The 20,500-nt window shown below is 45.8% G+C and overlaps 1 protein-coding gene across 1 annotated transcript in view; it reads left to right on the top strand.

The window, feature by feature from the left end:
* The first annotated feature begins 394 nt into the window (after positions 1-394).
* The window catches only part of LOC141134353 (uncharacterized), an 89,018-nt gene continuing 68,912 nt past the window's right edge, over positions 395-20,500 (top strand). The window contains exon 1 of the mRNA XM_073623922.1: positions 395-1,968. Coding sequence (XP_073480023.1) covers positions 395-1,968 — 1,574 coding nt within the window. The remainder of the gene's footprint in view (positions 1,969-20,500) is intronic.

Here is a 20,500-nt window from a genome sequence, read left to right as displayed (position 1 = left end):
GGCATTATTTTTTCCCACTGACATCAGGACATTTTCTACTCCCAATGGCCACAGTCCGCCCCCCTAAAGTCTGAAGGACAGTAAACTGGCCCTTTGTTTAGAAAGTTTGGAGACCCCCGCTATAGTGTTTATGTAATTACTATGCGCCGCTAAAGTGTTCGGGTTTGGCTTGAAGAAAAAGTGGCAACCCTAAATACAGGATGAGCATTTTTCTGAAATAGGTACATTATTCTTAGTGAGAATTTTTTATTATCTGTATCCATTCATATACCCAACCCTGTGAATAAAGTACAAGTCACAGCCCAGCCTCGCCCTGTGTAGGAGGAAGTGACCCCTCCCAACTGAATTCTTCTCCGGTGTCAGAGACTTTAATCTCTCTCTTCTACTGTCAGTGATGGCGTCTGCTAACCTGAGAGCTGAGCTGGAATGTTCCGTCTGTCTGAACATTTATACAGATCCTGTAAACCTGAGATGTGGACACAACTTCTGCCGGGTCTGTATTGATCATGTGCTGGATACACAGGGGGGGTCTGGAGGATATTCCTGTCCTGAATGCAGAGAGAAGTTTCAGGATCGGCCTGCACTGCAGAGGAACATAACACTACGTAACATAGTGGAGAATTTCCTGTCTGCTCAGCCAAATCAGGAGGAGTCCGGGGTCTTCTGTACTTACTGTGTGGACTCTCCTGTACCTGCTGTTAGATCCTGTCTGCTCTGTGAGGTTTCTCTGTGTGATAAACACCTGAGAGTCCACAAAAAGTCTCCAGAACACGTCTTATGTGACCCCACCTTGTCCATGGAGAGCAGGAAATGCTCAATCCATAAGAAGATCCTGGAGTATTACTGCACTGAGGATGATACCTGTATCTGTGTGTCTTGTTGTATGATTGGAGGACACACAGGTCATAAGATGAAGTCACTGGATGAGGCTTCTGAGAAGAAGAAGGAGACACTGAGGAATGTTCTGCAGAACCTTCTGATAAGGAGAGAGGAGACGGAGGAAAGAGTCCAGAGTCTGCAGGAACACAGGAGGAAAGTAGAAGGGAAAGCATTTGGTGACACCGAGAGAGTCACTGTCCTCTTTAGAGATCTCAGGAGACGTCTGGAAGACCTGGAGAAGAGAGTCCTGAGGGAAATCTCCGGGAGGGCAGAGCGGATCTCCATGTCCATCCAGGATCTGGAAATAAAGAAGGAGGATCTGTCCAGGAAGATGCGTCACATTGAGGAGCTGTGTAACATGACGGATCCACTGACTGTCTTACAGGAATCAGACACAGGTGACTTGTGTGATACTGAGGATGGAGATAATGAGGACAGAGAGAGACATGAGGAACTCCTCCATGATGGAGGGGGTCTGGATGTGGCTGGGATATCACACACATTACACACATTATCTGATATAATAAGAGGGGTAGATGTATACTTCTATATACAGGGAGCTGCAGACATATTACTGGATGTAAACACAGCTCATAATCTTCTACATATATCAGATGACAGGAAAACTGTATCCAGGTCAGATAGAAAACAGAATCATCCAGAAACACCAGAGAGATTTCTGTATTGTCCTCAGGTGTTGAGCAGTCGGAGTTTCTCCTCAGGGAGACATTACTGGGAAGTGGATGTCGGGGGATCAGATTACTGGATAGTCGGGATGTGTTACCCCAGTATAGACAGGAGAGGGGGTCAGTCCCAGATTGGATGGAATAGAAAGTCCTGGGGTTTGTACAGGATTGATGATCAGTATGGGGTGATACATAACAGTAAAGAGATCCTCTTACCCACCAATATCTCCAGTAACAGAGTCAGGATAGATCTGGATTATGAGGCCGGGTGGATCTCCGTTTATGATCTGTGTGACCCGATCCGACATCTCCACACCTTCACCACCACCTTCACTGAGCCCCTCCATGCTGGGATAGGTGTATGGAGGGGATATATAAAGATATGTGGGGAGAATCAGGAGATGTGAGAACTCTGCCCAGAGACTGGCGATGTCACGGGGAGAGGCGGTTGGATTGGTGGAAAGATCATTTATTGGGGACACTTAGGTGATATTTCTTCCTACCTCGCAGTTCACTGTGATTGGCTGGAATAACTAACCAACTACAGGAGTCGCTGCTATTGGACAGTCACTAAGACAAGATGGTCTATCTATCTAACATTTGTTTTCCTCTAATTCTCTAGGAAGTTATCACAGTGAGTGACAATGGGAACCTTTCCTCCTTCCCCCTCCCCCACCCTCTGTCCCTCCCTCACATGTGTTGTCTCTGTGTTGGGTGGCAGCAATGATCATATATGGAGGATGTAGTGCGGTCACTGTGATGGGATAGGATGTGGTCACCTCTCCTCTCTTTCCTCCTATTCCATGTACACAGAGGAGCGGTGTCAGTGTTGGTGTCAGTGTTGGTGTCAGTGTTGGTGTCAGTGTTGGCAGCACTAAGATGGACATTCCTGTGCAGCATGTTCTCTGGTCTCATGTGTTCTCCATAATGTGTGAGGATATCTGTAGAATATCACACTCACTGATCGGTGAAGTGGAGGAGGAGACTGAAGAACACAATGTACAGTGACATACACTTCAGTGCTGCTAACAGTGACACCGACACCACTCCTCAGTGTCCATGGAATAGGAGGAGGAAAGAGAGGAGAGGTGACCACATCCTATCCCATCACAGTGACCACACTGCGTCTTCTGTACATCTGGGACTGGGAAGGACAGAAGTGAGGTCTGGTAAATGGTGGTGGGTGATGAGCTCCGTCTGTCCTGGGAGGACACATGGAGATCGGCTCCAGCACACAACAAGAGGGGGAGGGGAGAGGGTCAGCGGCCTTTTCTGCAGAGGGGTTAAGGGTGACAATAGGGCAGGTTGGAGGGCAGAGGAAGAGGAGTGGTATAGCCCGGAGTGTGTGTGTACAGAGCAGCATAGAGCTCTCACCTTCCCCAGGATGTACAGGACATAAAAAGGAGACACATACTGCTAATTAGGGATGAGCCCGATGTTCGCGTCAAACGCAAGTTCGACTCGAACATTGGGTGTTCGCCGAATTTAGAACATTATGGGGCGTTCCCAGGAAATTTGAGAGCCCGTGGAACGCCCCATAATGAACGGCGAGACCGTCAATGCACTGCGAGATTGCAGTGCATTGATGGCTGCTGATTGGTCAAAGCATGCACCCAACCTGCATGCTTTGGCCAATCACAGCGCTCTCTGCTGTGAGAGCCATGATTGGCCAAAGGCAGGGTGCCTTCGGCCAATCATGGCTCAGGGGGCTGAGTCCACTCCCCACACTATGTAAGGCTGCTTACATAGTGGCCGCACATGAGTGCAGCAAAATGACATTTGTAAAGGAAAAAATTTCATCTAAAACTGCTTGCGGCTGTAATGTATTGTTGGATCCCAGCAATATACATAAAAATCATTGAAAAAAAATGGCGTGAATTCTTCCCCCCAGTCCATTATCGGAATCTGGAAGCCCCCTTTAACAAGGGGACCCCCAGATTCCGCCCCCCCCCATGTGAATGGGTAAGGAAAAAGAGTATATAGTGTAATACTGCAAGTTTTTTTTATAAAATCCAAAAATATTACGCTTACATCAAAAAGCTTTAAAACATACAGAAAAACGCCGCCTTGGCATGCAAACAGCCCTCACAGGTTCTCCTTAGCTTGACGCATTTTGCCCCTCCCACTGAGCGTCATCAGAAGCTTATGGAGCCCGTGACTGGCTGTCTTTTATACATTATGTCCCGCCTACTACACCCAGTAACTCCTACTACTCCTACTGATGGTGCAGTAATAATTACTATCACTTCCGGTTTCCGCCGGAACCAGAAGTGCCATAGCCGCCGGAACCGGAAGTGACACAATCACCATCTCTCTACATAAGATATCAACTTGAGATCACTTCCTGTATCCACAGGAAGTGCTCAAAACTACATCTAATGCTCAAAGCAAGACATTACACCCCCTTAATGTACTATGACTTCCACAACATTTTTTTTTACATTTTTGGCACGGGGTTCCTCTTAATATCCATACCAGACCTGAAGGGCCCCCACGCAATTTTTTTTTCATTTTGGCGAGGGGTTCCCCTAAGATCTGGCAATACATTACAGCCGCAAGCAGTTTTAAATGACATTTTACAGGCATACTAAGGACACCCCCCAGGCATGATATTTAAAGGAATATTTCATTTTTATTGTTTCACTTTAAGCATTATTAAAATCACTGCTCCCGAAAAAAATTCAATTTTTAAAACTTTTTTTTAGCATTGATACATGTCCCCTGGGCAGTAAACGAGTCCCCAGACACTTTTTATGGCAATAACTTGCATTTAAGCCTTTAAAATTAGCACTTTTGATTTTTTGTGTCCCATAGACTTTAACGGTGTTCGCACAAATTTTTTCCCTGTTCGCATGTTCTGCTGCGAACCGAACCGGGGGGGGGGGGGGTGTTTGGCTCATCCCTACTGCTAATATATGATCACACACTAACCTGTCGGCATCCTAAACAATTGTAAATATAGGGGGCATGTAGGGAGGAAGTATAGCAGCAAACCTTGGGAACGACTTCTTCGATAAAATACTAGTTCCCTGGCTGTCATGCTGATCCAATGGCTTCCATACTCTCTAGGTAATTGATCCAGAACAAGTATTCAGATTGGTGGTTCTCAATGAAGTTGGATTTCTTCATCTGCATGATTGTTCCAGGTCAGTGTCTCAAAGTACTGAGACAATACCAGAGACAGCCAGGCAAACAGCATTTTCAGAAGGGGTCCAGCATTGTCTTCTCCATAGTCCCCTCAGTACAGGTTTTCTTTAAAGTCTCAGCAAGGGAGTCTCTTTTGCTTTTTTTAATTTTCATTTCAAAATGCTTAAAAAGAACAATAATGTGTTTAGATCAACTTTATAAAAATGGTGTTTGGGAATATTTCATAATTTATAAATAATTTTTTGTGTCACTTTTTTCTATAACTTGTATATATACTAGTAAAAATATTTCCTTTGATGACAGGGGGCTTCCATGACACGGTGTCACTGGAAATTCTGGGCTTCCCTATCAGACAGACCGGCAGCAGCTGCTGACTTTTGGGTTGTCTCTCTCTCATTGATCCTCCACACAAAGCCGTATAAAGAAGAGGCTGGGAGGTGGGCGTGTCCTTCCGCTGACTCATCCAGCTGGGTGTGGCTTGAATAGCAGGAGATCAAATTACAGACTTCACAGCACATAAGTCAGTAACTGGAGGAGAGCTGGAGAACTGACCCAATAGCACCACCTGCTGTCTGCACTTGGCAAATGTGAAATATTCATAAACAATATTTTATATTTATTTACCTGGGATAAAAAATGTTTTACATTTTCTAATGAGACCTGATCATAATCATTATTATAATGAAACGGTTCAGCAACAAAATACATTCACCAACACCAAGGAAGTAACAACCACACCTCTAGTCTTTATAATTAAGTTCCATTGGAAGGAAACCCATCAGAGGGAGGAGTTTGTGCAGATGGTGTTGTATCAATAAAGTTGATTGTCAGACTGGAATTCTGAGTGTGGTTACTGCTTTTTTTGGAATCAGTAAATACTTGGCTTGGATGAGCCCAAAGATCCCCCCCCACCCCCGACCATATCTCCAGTCCTGATTTCATGATTTAAAGGAAAGTACAATGGTTTATGATTTTATAATAAAACATTTTTAAACACTTTTAATCTGATCCGTGTATTTGTTTTCATTGGTATAAAACCTTTATTTTAAAAATGTAAAGTGAGACTCCATGGCACTTAGTTTATTAGGCATGCTGGGTTTTTTGGAATCTCCAGACTGGACAAGAAACCTGGCTACGCCCAGCTTGCCATCCTAGTGCTGTCATGCCCATCCTCCGGTGTCCTTTTTAAGAGAGAGCATGGCATGATGACATTGTTACAAGTATCTAGAGATTGATGGTAAAAATGAATTGGGGTCGGAGAAGTGGAAACCTTCAGTCACCTCCCCCTATTACCAATGAATAGATTGCCACCTCTTCTAACACTTACAGCCCAGATACTGTTCTACAACCTGCTGCGTCCATTGTGTCATCCTGATATCATATATATATATATATATATATATATATATATATATATACTGTATATATATATATATATATATATATATATATATATATATATATATATATATATATATATGTATATATGGAGCCGATCTCCATGACACCCCCCTCACTGCAGACCCCACTCAGTACAGACACCCCCCTAGTGCAGACACCCCAGCATTACAGACCCCCCTCAGAGCAGACACCCCCCTCAGTGCAGGACCCCCCAGGCAGTACAGACACCCCCCAGTACAGACAGCCCCCAGTACAGACACCCTCTCAGTGCAGACCCCCCTCAGTAGTACAGACCCCCCTCAGTACAGACACACCCCAGCAGTGTAGACACCCCCTTAGTACAGACACCCCGTCAGTGCAGCCCCCCCTAGCATTACAGACCCCCCTCAGTGCAGACACCCCCCTCAGTGCAGACCCCCCAGCATTACAGACCCCCCTCAGTGCAGACACCCCCCCAGTACAGACACCCCCCAGCATTACAGACCCCCCTCAGTGCTGATCCCCCTCAGTAGTACAGACCCCCCTCAGTACAGACACCCCCCAGCAGTGCAGACACCCCCCTTGGTACAGACACCCCCCCTAGTGCAGACCCCCCAGCAGTACAGACACCCCCCTCAGTGCAGGACCCCCCCAGCAGTACAGACACCCCCCAGTGCAGACCCCCCAGCATTACAGACCCCCCTCAGTGCAGACAACCCCCTCACTGCAGACCCCCCTCAGTACAGACACCCCCCAGCAGTGCAGACACCCCTCTTAGTACAGACACCCCCCTTAGTACAGACACCCCAGCATTACAGACCCCCCCTCAGTGCAGACACCCCCTTCAGTGCAGGATCCCCCCAGCAGTATAGACACCCCCTCAGTGCAAACACCCCTCAGTAAAGACACCCCCCAGCAGTGCAGACACCCCCCTTGTGCAGACCCCCCCAGCATTGCAGACCCCCCTCAGTGCAGACACCCCCATTAGTACAGACACCCCCTAGTGCAGACCCCCCCAGCATTACAGACTTCCCCTCAGTGCAGATGCCCCCCCACTTACATACCTCAACTGCGCTGACAGTCTCCACTCTCCAGATACACACAGCGGTGTGTGTCCCTCGAGCCCAGGTCCCTCCTCTTCTGTGGATTTAAACAGAGAGGAGGGGAGGCGGCTTTGGTCCGCTCCGCAGAAGGACACAGCAGCGCCAGGCACAGCTAATCAGAGCGGTGCAGTTGCCGCTACCCAAGGGTGACTGTCACCCCTCTGGCGGGCCGCGGGTGTCACTCGGTGCGGCCCGCACCTCCTTGTAACGTCACTCACTGGGCCCCACATGGCTGCAGGCCCCATAGCGCCCACATGTGTCGCTATGGCGGTAGTTCTGCCACTGTGCGCAATCCTAGATTCCTGTCACAGTTAGCACATGGTTAGGCCTCACTCTGAATAAGTCCCAACCGTTCAATATCTGCCATTTGCTGGCAGGAGTCTGCAGTCCCCTTTGGTGTAGCAACCAATAGCGATGAAAAAGTTAATTTGTGCTAACCGAAACTTGGTGGACTACTGATCCCAGTAAGTCCTGTGCAAGTCCTGTCAACCCTCTTGGGTGCAGCAACTTGACTTCAGCTTCAATGGCACCACAGTCTCTCCCTCTGACTTCACATCCAATACTGGCATGTCTCTCCCAGAGCTTCTCAATGTGCTTCTCACTCACCGACCCTGGAATGGATCCCTCCTGAATGACTTTCCCGGCAGTGCTCCCCACTGTCCTCCCCGTTTCTGTTCCAGACACCTCTCGATGACCCTGTATGGAGAGGTTTCTTCCCAGCTCCTGAGCTCCAGGCTTAAGGTCACCAAAAAGAGGGTTTCCTCAAGGGCCACGACAGCCTAACACTCCATCACTCGGTTCTTCCACCCGACAACTCCTCCCACAGCAGGCTGACCATGAGTATATATAGGAGGACTGCCCCGTGCCAATCCTAGTTGGGGATTGGTCAGGGCTCCCAGATACACTCCATGCCACTCCCCAGCCTAGGGTTGCCACCTTTTCTTCAAGCCAAACCTGAACACATTAGCAGCGCACGGCAAATATTTTTTTTTTGTAGTACATTAAATTCATTACCCCTGTACAATGCAATGAATAGTAATTTTTTATGGAGTATGCACAATACATATAGTTTTGTGATTAAACAACATTTATGGAGGGTATGATGGGGTCAGTATGTACAGGAGAAGAGTGCGGAGGGTATGATGGGGGCAGTATGTACAGGAGAAGAGTGCGGAGGGTATGATGGGGGCAGTATGTACAGGAGAGGAGTGCGGAGGGTATTATGGGGGCAGTATGTACAGGAGAAGAGTGCGGAGGGTATGAGGGGGTAGTATGTACAGGAGAAGAGTGCGGAGGGTATGATGGGGGCAGTATGTACAGGAGAAGAGTGCAGAGGGTATGATGGGGCAGTATGTACAGGAGAGGAGTGCGGAGGGTATGATGGGGGCAGTATGCACAGGAGAAGAGTGCGGAGGGTATGATGGGGGCAGTATGTACAGGAGAGGAGTGCGGAGGGTATTATGGGGGCAGTATGTACAGGAGAAGAGTGCGGAGGGTATGAGGGGGTAGTATGTACAGGGGAAGAGTGCTGAGGGTATAAGGGGGTAGTATGTACAGGAGAAGAGTGCGGAGGGTATGATGGGTGCAGTATGTACAGGAGAGGAGTGCGGAGGGTATGATGGGGTCAGTATGTACAGGAGAAGAGTGTGGAGGGTATGAGGGGCAGTATGTACAGGAGAAGAGTGTGGAGGGTATGATGGGGCAGTACGTACAGGAGAAGAGTACGGAGGGTATGATGGGGGCAGTACGTACAGGAGAAGAGTGCGGAGGGTATGATGGGGGCAGTACGTACAGGAGAAGAGTGCGGAGGGTATGATGGGGGCAGTACGTACAGGAGAAGAGTTCGAAGGGTATGATGGGGGCAGTATGTACAGGAGAACAGTGCAGAGGGTGTGATGGGGTCAGTATGAATAAGTCCCAACTGTTCAATATCCGCCATTTGCTGGCAGGAGTCTGCAGTCCCCTTTGGTGTAGCAACCAATAGTGATGAAAAAGTACATTTGTGCTAACCGAAACTTGGTGGACTACTGATCCCAGTAAGTCCTGTGCAAGTCCTGTCAACCCTCTTGGGTGCAGCAACTTGACTTCAGCTTCAATGGCACCACAGTCTCTCCCTCTGACTTCACATCCAATACTGGCATGTCTCTCCCAGAGCTTCTCAATGTGCTTCTCACTCACCGACCCTGGAATGGATCCCTCCTGAATGACTTTCCCGGCAGTGCTCCCCACTGTCCTCCCCGTTTCTGTTCCAGACACCTCTCGATGACCCTGTATGGAGAGGTTTCTTCCCAGCTCCTGAGCTCCAGGCTTAAGGTCACCAAAAAGAGGGTTTCCTCAAGGGCCACGACAGCCTAACACTCCATCACTCGGTTCTTCCACCCGACAACTCCTCCCACAGCAGGCTGACCATGAGTATATATAGGAGGACTGCCCCGTGCCAATCCTAGTTGGGGATTGGTCAGGGCTCCCAGATACACTCCATGCCACTCCCCAGCCTAGGGTTGCCACCTTTTCTTCAAGCCAAACCTGAACACATTAGCAGCGCACGGCAAATATTTTTTTTTTGTAGTACATTAAATTCATTACCCCTGTACAATGCAATGAATAGTAATTTTTTATGGAGTATGCACAATACATATAGTTTTGTGATTAAACAACATTTATGGAGGGTATGATGGGGTCAGTATGTACAGGAGAAGAGTGCGGAGGGTATGATGGGGGCAGTATGTACAGGAGAAGAGTGCGGAGGGTATGATGGGGGCAGTATGTACAGGAGAGGAGTGCGGAGGGTATTATGGGGGCAGTATGTACAGGAGAAGAATGCGGAGGGTATGAGGGGGTAGTATGTACAGGAGAAGAGTGCGGAGGGTATGATGGGGGCAGTATGTACAGGAGAAGAGTGCAGAGGGTATGATGGGGCAGTATGTACAGAAGAGGAGTGCGGAGGGTATGATGGGGGCAGTATGCACAGGAGAAGAGTGCGGAGGCTATGATGGGGGCAGTATGTACAGGAGAGGAGTGCGGAGGGTATTATGGGGGCAGTATGTACAGGAGAAGAGTGCAGAGGGTATGAGGGGGTAGTATGTACAGGAGAAGAGTGCTGAGGGTATAAGGGGGTAGTATGTACAGGAGAAGAGTGCGGAGGGTATGATGGGTGCAGTATGTACAGGAGAGGAGTGCGGAGGGTATGATGGGGTCAGTATGTACAGGAGAAGAGTGTGGAGGGTATGAGGGGCAGTATGTACAGGAGAAGAGTGTGGAGGGTATGATGGGGCAGTACGTACAGGAGAAGAGTGCGGAGGGTATGATGGGGGCAGTACGTACAGGAGAAGAGTGCGGAGGGTATGATGGGGGCAGTACGTACAGGAGAAGAGTGCGGAGGGTATGATGGGGGCAGTACGTACAGGAGAAGAGTGCGGAAGGTATGATGGGGGCAGTATGTACAGGAGAAGAGTGCGAAGGGTATGATGGGGGCAGTATGTACAGGAGAACAGTGCAGAGGGTGTGATGGGGTCAGTATGAATAAGTCCCAACTGTTCAATATCCGCCATTTGCTGGCAGGAGTCTGCAGTCCCCTTTGGTGTAGCAACCAATAGTGATGAAAAAGTACATTTGTGCTAACTGAAACTTGGTGGACTACTGATCCCAGTAAGTCCTGTGCAAGTCCTGCCAACCCTCTTGGCTGCAGCAACTTGACTTCAACTTCAACGACACCACAGTCTCTCCCTCTGACTTCACATCCAATACTGGCATGTCTCTCCCAGAGCTTCTCAATGTGCTTCTCACTCACCGCCCCCATAATGGATCCCTCCTGAATGACTTTCCCGGCAGTGCTCCCCACTGTCCTCCCCCTGTTTCTGTTCCAGACACCTCTCAATGACCCTGTATGGAGAGGTTTCTTCCCAGCTCCTGAGCTCCAGGCTTAAGGTCACCAGAAAGGGGGTTTGCTCAAGGGCCACAACAGCCTAACACTCCATCATTCGGTTCTTCCACCCGACAACTCCTCCCACAGCAGGCTGACCGTGAGTATATATATAGGAGGCCTGCCCCCTGCCAATCCAAGTTCGGGATTGGTCAGGGCTCCCAGATACACTTCATGCCACTCCCCAGCCTAGGGTTGCCACCTTTTCTTCAAGCCAAACCTGAACACATTAGCAGCGCGCGGCAAATATTTTTTTTTGTAGTACATTAAATTCATTACCCCTGTACAATGCAATGAATGGTAATTTTTTTATGTAGTATATACTATACATATAGTTTTGTGATTTAATAACATTTATGGAGGGCATGATGGGGCCAGTATGTATAGGAGAGGAGTGCAGAGGGTATGATGGGGCAGTATGTACAGGAGAGGAGTGTGGAGGGTATGATGGGGCAGTATGTACAGGAGAGGAGTGCAGAGGGTATGATGGGGCAGTATGTACAGGAGAGGAGTGCAGAGGGTATGATGGGGCAGTATGAACAGGAGAGGAGTGCGGAGGGTATGATGGGGGCAGTATGTACAGGAGAGGAGTGTGGAGGGTATGATGGGGTAGTATGTACAGGAGAAGAGTGTGGAGGGTATGATGGGGCAGTATGTACATGAGAAGAGTCTGGAGGGTATGATGGGGCAGTAGGTACAGGAGAAGAGTGCGGAGGGTATGATGGGGCAGTATGTACAGGAGAGGAGTGAGGAGGGTATGATGGGGCAGTATGTACAGGAGAGGAGTGCAGAGGGTATGATGGGGGCAGTATGTACAGGAGAGGAGTGCAGAGGGTATGATGGGGGCAGTATGTACAGGAGAGGAGTGTAGAGGGTATGATGGGGGCAGTATGGGGTGGGATTTCTTGCAGGGTCTGTGGGGTGACTATGGGATGATGTCCCTCAGCTGGGGGTAAGATACAGCTCTGAGTGAAGTCTGCCAGCTGGTTGTAGTCGGCTGTTATTGGGCTGCAGACTCCCCATCTCCCCACACACACTCACTTGCTAGCTCACAGCTAGGCCTGCCTATATTTACCTGCACTGGCTGTAAAAAACCACAAACAACTACCTCTAGCAACCTACCTAAGGTAGAGGTTGCTACATTCAGACCCCCTTAAATTTTTCACTCTTTGTTATATTGCAGCCATTTGCTAAAATCATTTAAGTTCATTTTTTTCCTCATTAATGTACACACAGCACCCCATATTGACAGAAAAACACAGAATTGTTGACAATTTTGCAGATTTATTAAAAAAGAAAAACTGAAATATCACATGATCCTAAGTATTCAGACCCTTTGCTCAGTATTTAGTAGAAGCACCCTTTTGATCTAATACAGCCATGAGTCTTTTTGGGAAAGATGCAACAAGTTTTTCACACCTGGATTTGGGGATCCTCTGCCATTCCCCCTTGCAGATCCTCTCCAGTTCTGTCAGGTTGGATGGTAAACATTGGTGGACAACCATTTTTAGGTCTCTCCAGAGATGCTCAATTGGGTTTAAGTCAGGGCTCTGGCTGGTCCATTCAAGAACAGTCACAGAGTTGTTGTGAAGCCACTTCTTCGTTATTTTAGCTGTGTGCTTAGGGTCATTGTCTTGTTGGAAGGTAAACCTTCGGCCCAGTCTGAGGTCCTGAGCACTCTGGAGAGAGTTTTCATCCAGGATATCCCTGTACTTGGCCACATTCATCTTTCCCTCGATTGCAACCAGTCGTCCTGTCCCTGCAGCTGAAAAACACCCCCACAGCATGATGCTGCCACCACCATGCTTCACTGTTGGGACTGTATTGTACAGGTGATGAGCAGTGCCTGGTTTTCTCCACACATACCACTTAGAATTAAGGCCAAAAAGTTCTATCTTGGTCTCATCAGACCAGAGAATCTTATTTCTCACCATCTTGGAGTCCTTCAAGTGTTTGTTAGCAAACTCCATGTGGGCTTTTATGTGTCTTGCACTGAGGAGAGGCTTCCGTTGGGCCACTCTGTCATAAAGCCCGACTGGTGGAGGGCTGCAGTGATGGTTGACTTTCTACAACTTTCCCCCATCTCCCGACTGCATCTCTGGAGCTCAGTCACAGTGATCTTTGGGTTCTTCTTTACCTCTCTCACCAAGGCTCTTTTTATGGAGGCCACTGTGCTCTTAGGAACCTTAAGTGCAGCAGACATTTTTTTGTAATCTTGGCCAGATCTGTGCCTTGCCACAATTCTGTCTCTGAGCACTTCAGGCAGTTCCTTTGACCTCATGGTTCTCATTTGCTCTGACATGCACTGTGAGCTGTAAGGTCTTATATAGACAGGTGTGTGGCTTTCCTAATCAAGTCCAACCAGTATAATCAAACACAGCTGGACTCAAATGAAGGTGTAGAACAGGGGTCTCAAACTGGCAGCCCTCCAGCTGTTGCGAAACTACAAGTCCCATGAGGCATTGCCAGGCTGACAGTTACAAGCATGACTCCCACAGGCAGAGGCATGATGGGACTTGTAGTTTTGAAACAGCTGGAGGGCTGCCAGTTTGAGACCCCTGTTCTACACCTTCATTTGAGTCCAGCTGTGTTTGATTATACTGGTTGGACTTGATTAGGAAAGCCACACACCTAGAACCATCTCAAGGATGATCAGAAGAAATGGACCCGAGTTAAATATATGAGTGTCACAGCAAAGGGTCTGAATACTTAGGACCATTTGATATTTCAGTTTTTCTTTTTTAATAAATCTGCAAAAATGTCAACAATTCTGTGTTTTTCTGTCAATATGGGGTGCTGTGTGTACATTAATGAGGAAAAAAAAATGAACTTAAGTGATTTTAGCAAATGGCTGCAATATAACAAAGAGTGAAAAATTTAAGGGGGTCTGAATACTTTCCGTCCCCACTATATATATATAAAGAAAAAACGTGGATCAGTGTTTGATGCAAAAAATGACCCAGTATCCTTTACTGGAAATATTTCAGTTGCATAGTATAATGCAAGCCACTGTACAGTTCCGAGCGCATCTCGCTCTTCGTCAGGCTTTTCTGGCTGTGTGTGAAAAGCCAAATCATAAACATTCTCTTCTCCACACCCAGCTTACCCCACACATGTGTTAGCTTAACTAATTACAAATAGCTACTAACAAATAATTAACCCCTATTGTATAAACCAAACACAGTGCAATATCTTGATTTCCCACTACAAAATTATTTACATATATTAATCCTTCTATCATATGTCATCTTTCATCAATGCGATGTTAAGGAAGAAATAAACTCTCTCATATACTAAAATATAGATCTCATTCAGAAAATATCACAAATATAATAATATTCTTTTTTTTTTTTTAAATCAAAAAGGTTTTTATTGAACATTTTAAATAAATACATCTTCCAGTGCACAGTTTTCTACATTTCAGTGTCATACTCATACAATGTACATAGCATAGGTTCTTATAGTATTACTACATAGCCCTCTAATCTTCATTATACAATTTTAAATATAATTGACTCCCAACATCCTTCCAATTCGCATATAATACACATCCTTTCCATTTTCATTAATTTATTTATCTAAGGACCCTGTAAAAGCCTTGTTATGACTAGTTCTCTCGGACTAAGTCCTGGTGTGTCTAACCAACTTGACCAGATGCATTCAAGCCTGTGTGGGCAACCTCTATGTTGATATATGTATTTTTCCATTGTTAATTTTGACAGAGGGCGGTACTGCAGACTTCCATGCCATTAGTATAAGTTTTCTAGCTTGAAATAAAGCCCTGGAGAAGGCCACTTTAGTTCGTTCCTCTGGGATTACCTCATCCAGTACCCCTAACAAACAATACATAGGATCTGCAGGTACCTTCGTTTGGAACACTCCATTTAGTGTATTGATCACCTCATGCCAGTACCGATGAAGCTTCGGACATCGCCATAGAAGATGTATAAGATCCGCACTGTGCTGCCGACATCGGCAGCACAGGGGGTCCGCCACTCTGCCCATCCTGTGCAACTTGGATGGAGTGTAATGCACTCTAAGTATTATATATAGTTGGGACACTTTTTGCGCAACGTTGAGGGAGCATGTAGGTATGGCTTGTAACGCTTCCTCCCATTGATCCTCAGCTATCTGGCCTAGGTCCCTTCTCCATGCATCAATTGCCTTACATGGGTAAGCACCTAGGTACTTGGTAAGTAGCATTTGGTAACACATGGAAATAATCCCTTTGGTTACACTGGAGGACTGCAACACATGGAACACAGGCGTGGGACAAAGTTCCCACTCACCTGCGTCTCCCTGCGCCGCAATTGCGTGCCGAAGCTGTATATAGGGATAGTACATAGTGTCTGGGATCCCAAATGTGGCTTGTAACTCTGCAAAGGACATCACTTTACCATGTATAAATATGTGAAAGAGCATGGTCACCCCGTGGGACCTCCATCTGGGCTCACGCTGTAACTTAGCTAGCTCCACATAGGTGCGATTTCCCCATATTGGGCTATATTCTGTAAATCCCTGCACCCCTTGTAGCTGTCTACTTTTGTTCCATACTTTCTGTACCAGGGATAATGTCGGAGTTTTTTTGTTAGACTTCGCGAATATTTGTGCCTCTAGACCCAGAGGAAAGGTCTCAGCACTTGTAGCAAAAAGCATCAGTCGCGCTGCTGAGCCCATTGGTTCATGTGTCATAGATCCCACAAGGTGTTGCAACTGCGCCACAATGTAGTACAGCCAAGGGTTGGGGACGGCCAACCCTCCGCTGTCCTTTGGGTACTGCAACTGCTCTAGCCGAACTCTGGGTGCTTTGTTGTGCCACAGCAGACGCCGAAAAAGGGTATTGACTACTCTGAAAACTTTTAAATGTATCACTACTGGTGAGTTGTGGAGGAAATATAATAACTGGGTTGTTCCATGTATTTATTTTGTCACGAAAGCGGGAGAGCAATGGGAATATATTTAAAGAGCAGTAGTCCCCAACGCGTGGGGATATCTGGACGCCCAGGTATTTAAATCCAGTGGTGGTTGGAATGGGGCAAGAGTCAGGCAGACTCACATCCCGGCTCTCGTCCAACATCATCAGGGCCGATTTAGACCAATTTATAGTCAGGCCTGAGAAATGTCCAAATTGCTCTATTATATGCATTACCCCCAGTAGTGATTGACTAGTGTCTCCCAGGAACAGCAACATGACATCCGCATATAACATGAGCTTTTCATGCAAGTCACCATACCTGAATCCCACTATCTGTGGACTATCCCTTATTTGAGCCGCCAGAGGTTCTATAGCGATCGCAAAGAGCAGGGGGGACAGCGGGCAACCTTGCCTTATAATAATATTCTTGATCGTGTCTCAGATATCATCACAGATTCCAGCTGATATTCTGTTATTTAATAATCCCAACGGAAGTTCATTCCAATCAATCTAAAGGAGTATGATATATATAAAAACCATAATTACAATCACTGTATACCCAATATACAAGTTAAATACAAACAGGTATAAGTCATAGTCCCTGTTCATACCATCAGGATACAGGGACTGTAACTTATTGATCCACCAAACCTCACGTTTTTTCAATTTTAGAATTCTATCACCCCCTCTTTTATCACGAGGAATTTCTTCCAATACCATGAATCGTAAGTCGGTGTCCCTGTGTCCCATCTCAGTAAAGTGACGTGACACAGGGAGACCTGACTGAGGATGCCGGATCGTACTGCGATGCTGTGCAATGCATCCCGGTCCTATACATACTCCCGAAAATTCACAAGGACAAACACTCTCCACCAGGATCGCTCTGAGGAAACCAGCGGTGATTGGCTGGTGAAACGCGTCAGCACGTGACGTCAGCACGTCACCTCGGAGCCGCGAGCTCACGGTATTTTGAATGGTTGACCGGGAATCAACAGCTGACGGCCGGCCCCCATCTCCTTATTGAAGGCGCCGACAGAGCGGGACATTTTCTACCTGACGGCAAATGCAAATGCAGTTTGGATTGACATCTACAAGCCATCATCTGGGGTAGAGCTTACGACTTCATGAGTTGCTGATCCACTTGGTGAGAGAAGTATCACTCCAATGTATATAAGTTTACACAGTCTGAGTCGTGTTTGCTCCCCCTATTGCCTTCTACAAACACAACTGCTTTGCCTGCATATCCTGGGCTACAATCACCTTCAGTAGTCACTGCCGACCAACTCAACTGCTTTACCCACACTATGGGACGAGTTCCCGGACTGCTATTAGTTTCTATGCAATGTTGAATACGTCCCATTAATTATCTATAAACATCCATTCATCCACCCATACCCCCATACCACCTTACTACCTATACTTGGATTGATCTGAGGTCTCCTTTTACACGATATTGGCCAATGTAGTAGGAAATTGCTGCTGTGATTGGTGTGTGTATGGGGTATGTTTGGCCGCGGCTCCGGTGTTTTTAATGATAACGTTATCAATTTTAATATGGTCATTTGACATTTTCCCTATATTGCCCAATTTTTGTACTGTTGTGTGGTGTTTTGTAGCTTAATAAATATACTGTTTTTGGCAGATTGTGTTTGGACCACTTGCCTTCTTTGGGGGAATCTCCTTTTCCTTGTTGTTTTGTATGCTTCACAAGGCAATCCAAACTGCATCCATTCTACCTCTTTGGATGAATATCTGATTCTATTATTTATTTTTTATTTGTGGTCGATCCAGGCAAACCCCCCCCTTTTTATAGGGGGGACAGCGGGCAACCTTGCCTTATAATAATATTCTTGATCGTGTCTCAGATATCATCACAGATTCCAGCTGATATTCTGTTATTTAATAATCCCAACGGAAGTTCATTCCAATCAATCTAAAGGAGTATGATATATATAAAAACCATAATTACAATCACTGTATACCCAATATACAAGTTAAATACAAACAGGTATAAGTCATAGTCCCTGTTCATACCATCAGGATACAGGGACTGTAACTTATTGATCCACCAAACCTCAAGTTTTTTCAATTTTAGAATTCTATCACCCCCTCTTTTATCACGAGGAATTTCTTCCAATACCATGAATCGTAAGTCGGTGTCCCTGTGTCCCATCTCAGTAAAGTGACGTGACACAGGGAGACCTGACTGAGGATGCCGGATCGTACTGCGATGCTGTGCAATGCATCCCGGTCCTATACATACTCCCGAAAATTCACAAGGACAAACACTCTCCACCAGGACGCCCGATTGTATCAGGGAGAGACTCGATTTTTGTACCTACGGCCAAGTTATTAGACAAAGTGCTATCTCCGTTAGTTAGAAATACCCCATCCTATATCAAGGACTCTGGTGACTTTCTATCCAAAATTAGGGGTTTACCACAAATCCATGAAGAATTTATCCTTGTCACTTGGGATGTAACAAGTTTATATACATCAATTCCACATGGAGCCGGTGTTAAAGCAGCGATCAACCTTATCAAGGACTGTCAGGAGTATTCGGATGCTCAGATTTCTTTTTTTGAGAAATTATTTAATTTGGTTTTGCATAACAATTATTTTCTTTTCAGGGATCAATACTATGTGCAACTGACGGGGGTTGCTATGGGTTCCAATGTTGCCCCGCCATATGCATGCTCTTTTATGCATGATTTTGAACAGAGCAAAATTTTTGTCAATGAGAATTTTCGGAAGTATTGCGCCACCTGGTGACGCTATATAGATGATATTTTTGCTATATGGCGGGGCAACATTGAATCACTCAAGGCTTTTGATGAGACTATAAATAGTTTTTCACCCAATATCCAGTTTAAAATGCATATCGGTGGGGACTCGGTTCCCTTTTTGGATACACGAGTATACATTAAACAGGGACGGATTGAAACGATTATATATATACTAAACCCACGGATAGGAATCAGCTGTTAAGATATGACAGCTACCATCCCCCCCTTGTCTTTGGCTCTATCATTAGAAGCCAATTGCTCAGAGTAATGCGGATTGTGAGTGACACTGCAATAAGGGCTCAAAGGTTAGATGAGATGTGTTGTAAATTTAAGGAGCGGGGTTATCCAGAAGGATTGATTAGACATGAACTAAATAGAATTTTGAAGCCCATTGGTAGCTGCCAACATAAAAGATACCAATCTGACAGACCTAGGATCCCATTTGTCTTTCAATTCAATAGTTACAGTGATAAAATCTTTAATGTACTGAGGAAACATTGGGCAATATTGAAACGATCATATCCACAGATAGAAGAATTTCAACAAACCCCTATGAAGTCTTACCGGCGCAATAAAACTTTGCGCGATTTTTTGGTGCGATCTGAATTTAAATCGGAGTGTCAGGAGGAGAAAAGAACAACTTTTCTCGGTAAGAAAAGGAAGGGTTGTTATCCCTGTCTTAACTGCATTCAGTGTAATTTAATGCTTAAAGGCAATCATTTCCTCCATCCTGTAACGAAGACTAAGATAACAGTAAATGGTTTTTACACGTCAGTCGTCATATGTGATCTACATCCTCATGTGCCCATGCAATCTGCTTTACGTAGGCGAGACGACCCAATGAATTAAAGATCGCATTGCACAGCATCGCAGTACGATCCGGCATCCTCAGTCAGGTCTCCCTGTGTCACGTCACTTTACTGAGATGGGACACAGGGACACCGACTTACGATTCATGGTATTGGAAGAAATTCCTCGTGATAAAAGAGGGGGTGATAGAATTCTAAAATTGAAAAAACGTGAGGTTTGGTGGATCAATAAGTTACATTCCCTGTATCCTGATGGTATGAACAGGGACTATGACTTATACCTGATTGTATAGGACTTGTATATTGGGTATACAGTGATTGTAATTATGGTTTTTATATATATCATACTCCTTCAGATCGATTGGAATGAACTTCCATTGGGATTATTAAATAACAGAATATCAGCTGGAATCTGTGATGATATCTGAGACATGATCAAGAATATTATTATAGTTGTGATATTTTCTGAATGAGATCTATATTTTAGTATATGAGAGAGTTTATTTCTTCCTTAACATCGCATTGATGAAAGATGACATATGATAGAAGGATTAATATATGTAAATAATTTTGTAGTGGGAAATTAAGATATTTCACTGTGTTTGGTTTATACAATAGGGGTTAATTATTTGTTAGTAGCTTTTTGTAATTAGTTAAGCTAACACATGTGTGGGGTAAGCTGGGTGTGGAGAAGAGAATGTTTGTGATTTGGCTTTTCACACACAGCCAGAAAAGCCTGACGAAGAGCGAGATGCGCTCGGAACTGTACAGTGGCTTGCATTATACTATGCAACTGAAATATTTCCAGTAAAGGATACTTTTTTGCATCAAGCACCGATCCATGTTTTTTCTTTATTCATGTATGGTGGAAGG

The sequence above is a fragment of the Aquarana catesbeiana genome, linkage group LG03 (genome assembly GCF_042186555.1).
Source record: "Aquarana catesbeiana isolate 2022-GZ linkage group LG03, ASM4218655v1, whole genome shotgun sequence".
In the NCBI taxonomy this organism is placed as follows: Eukaryota; Metazoa; Chordata; class Amphibia; order Anura; family Ranidae; genus Aquarana; species Aquarana catesbeiana.
The sequence above is the reverse complement of the archived record's forward strand: the minus strand, read 5'-3'. Positions and strand labels throughout refer to the sequence as shown.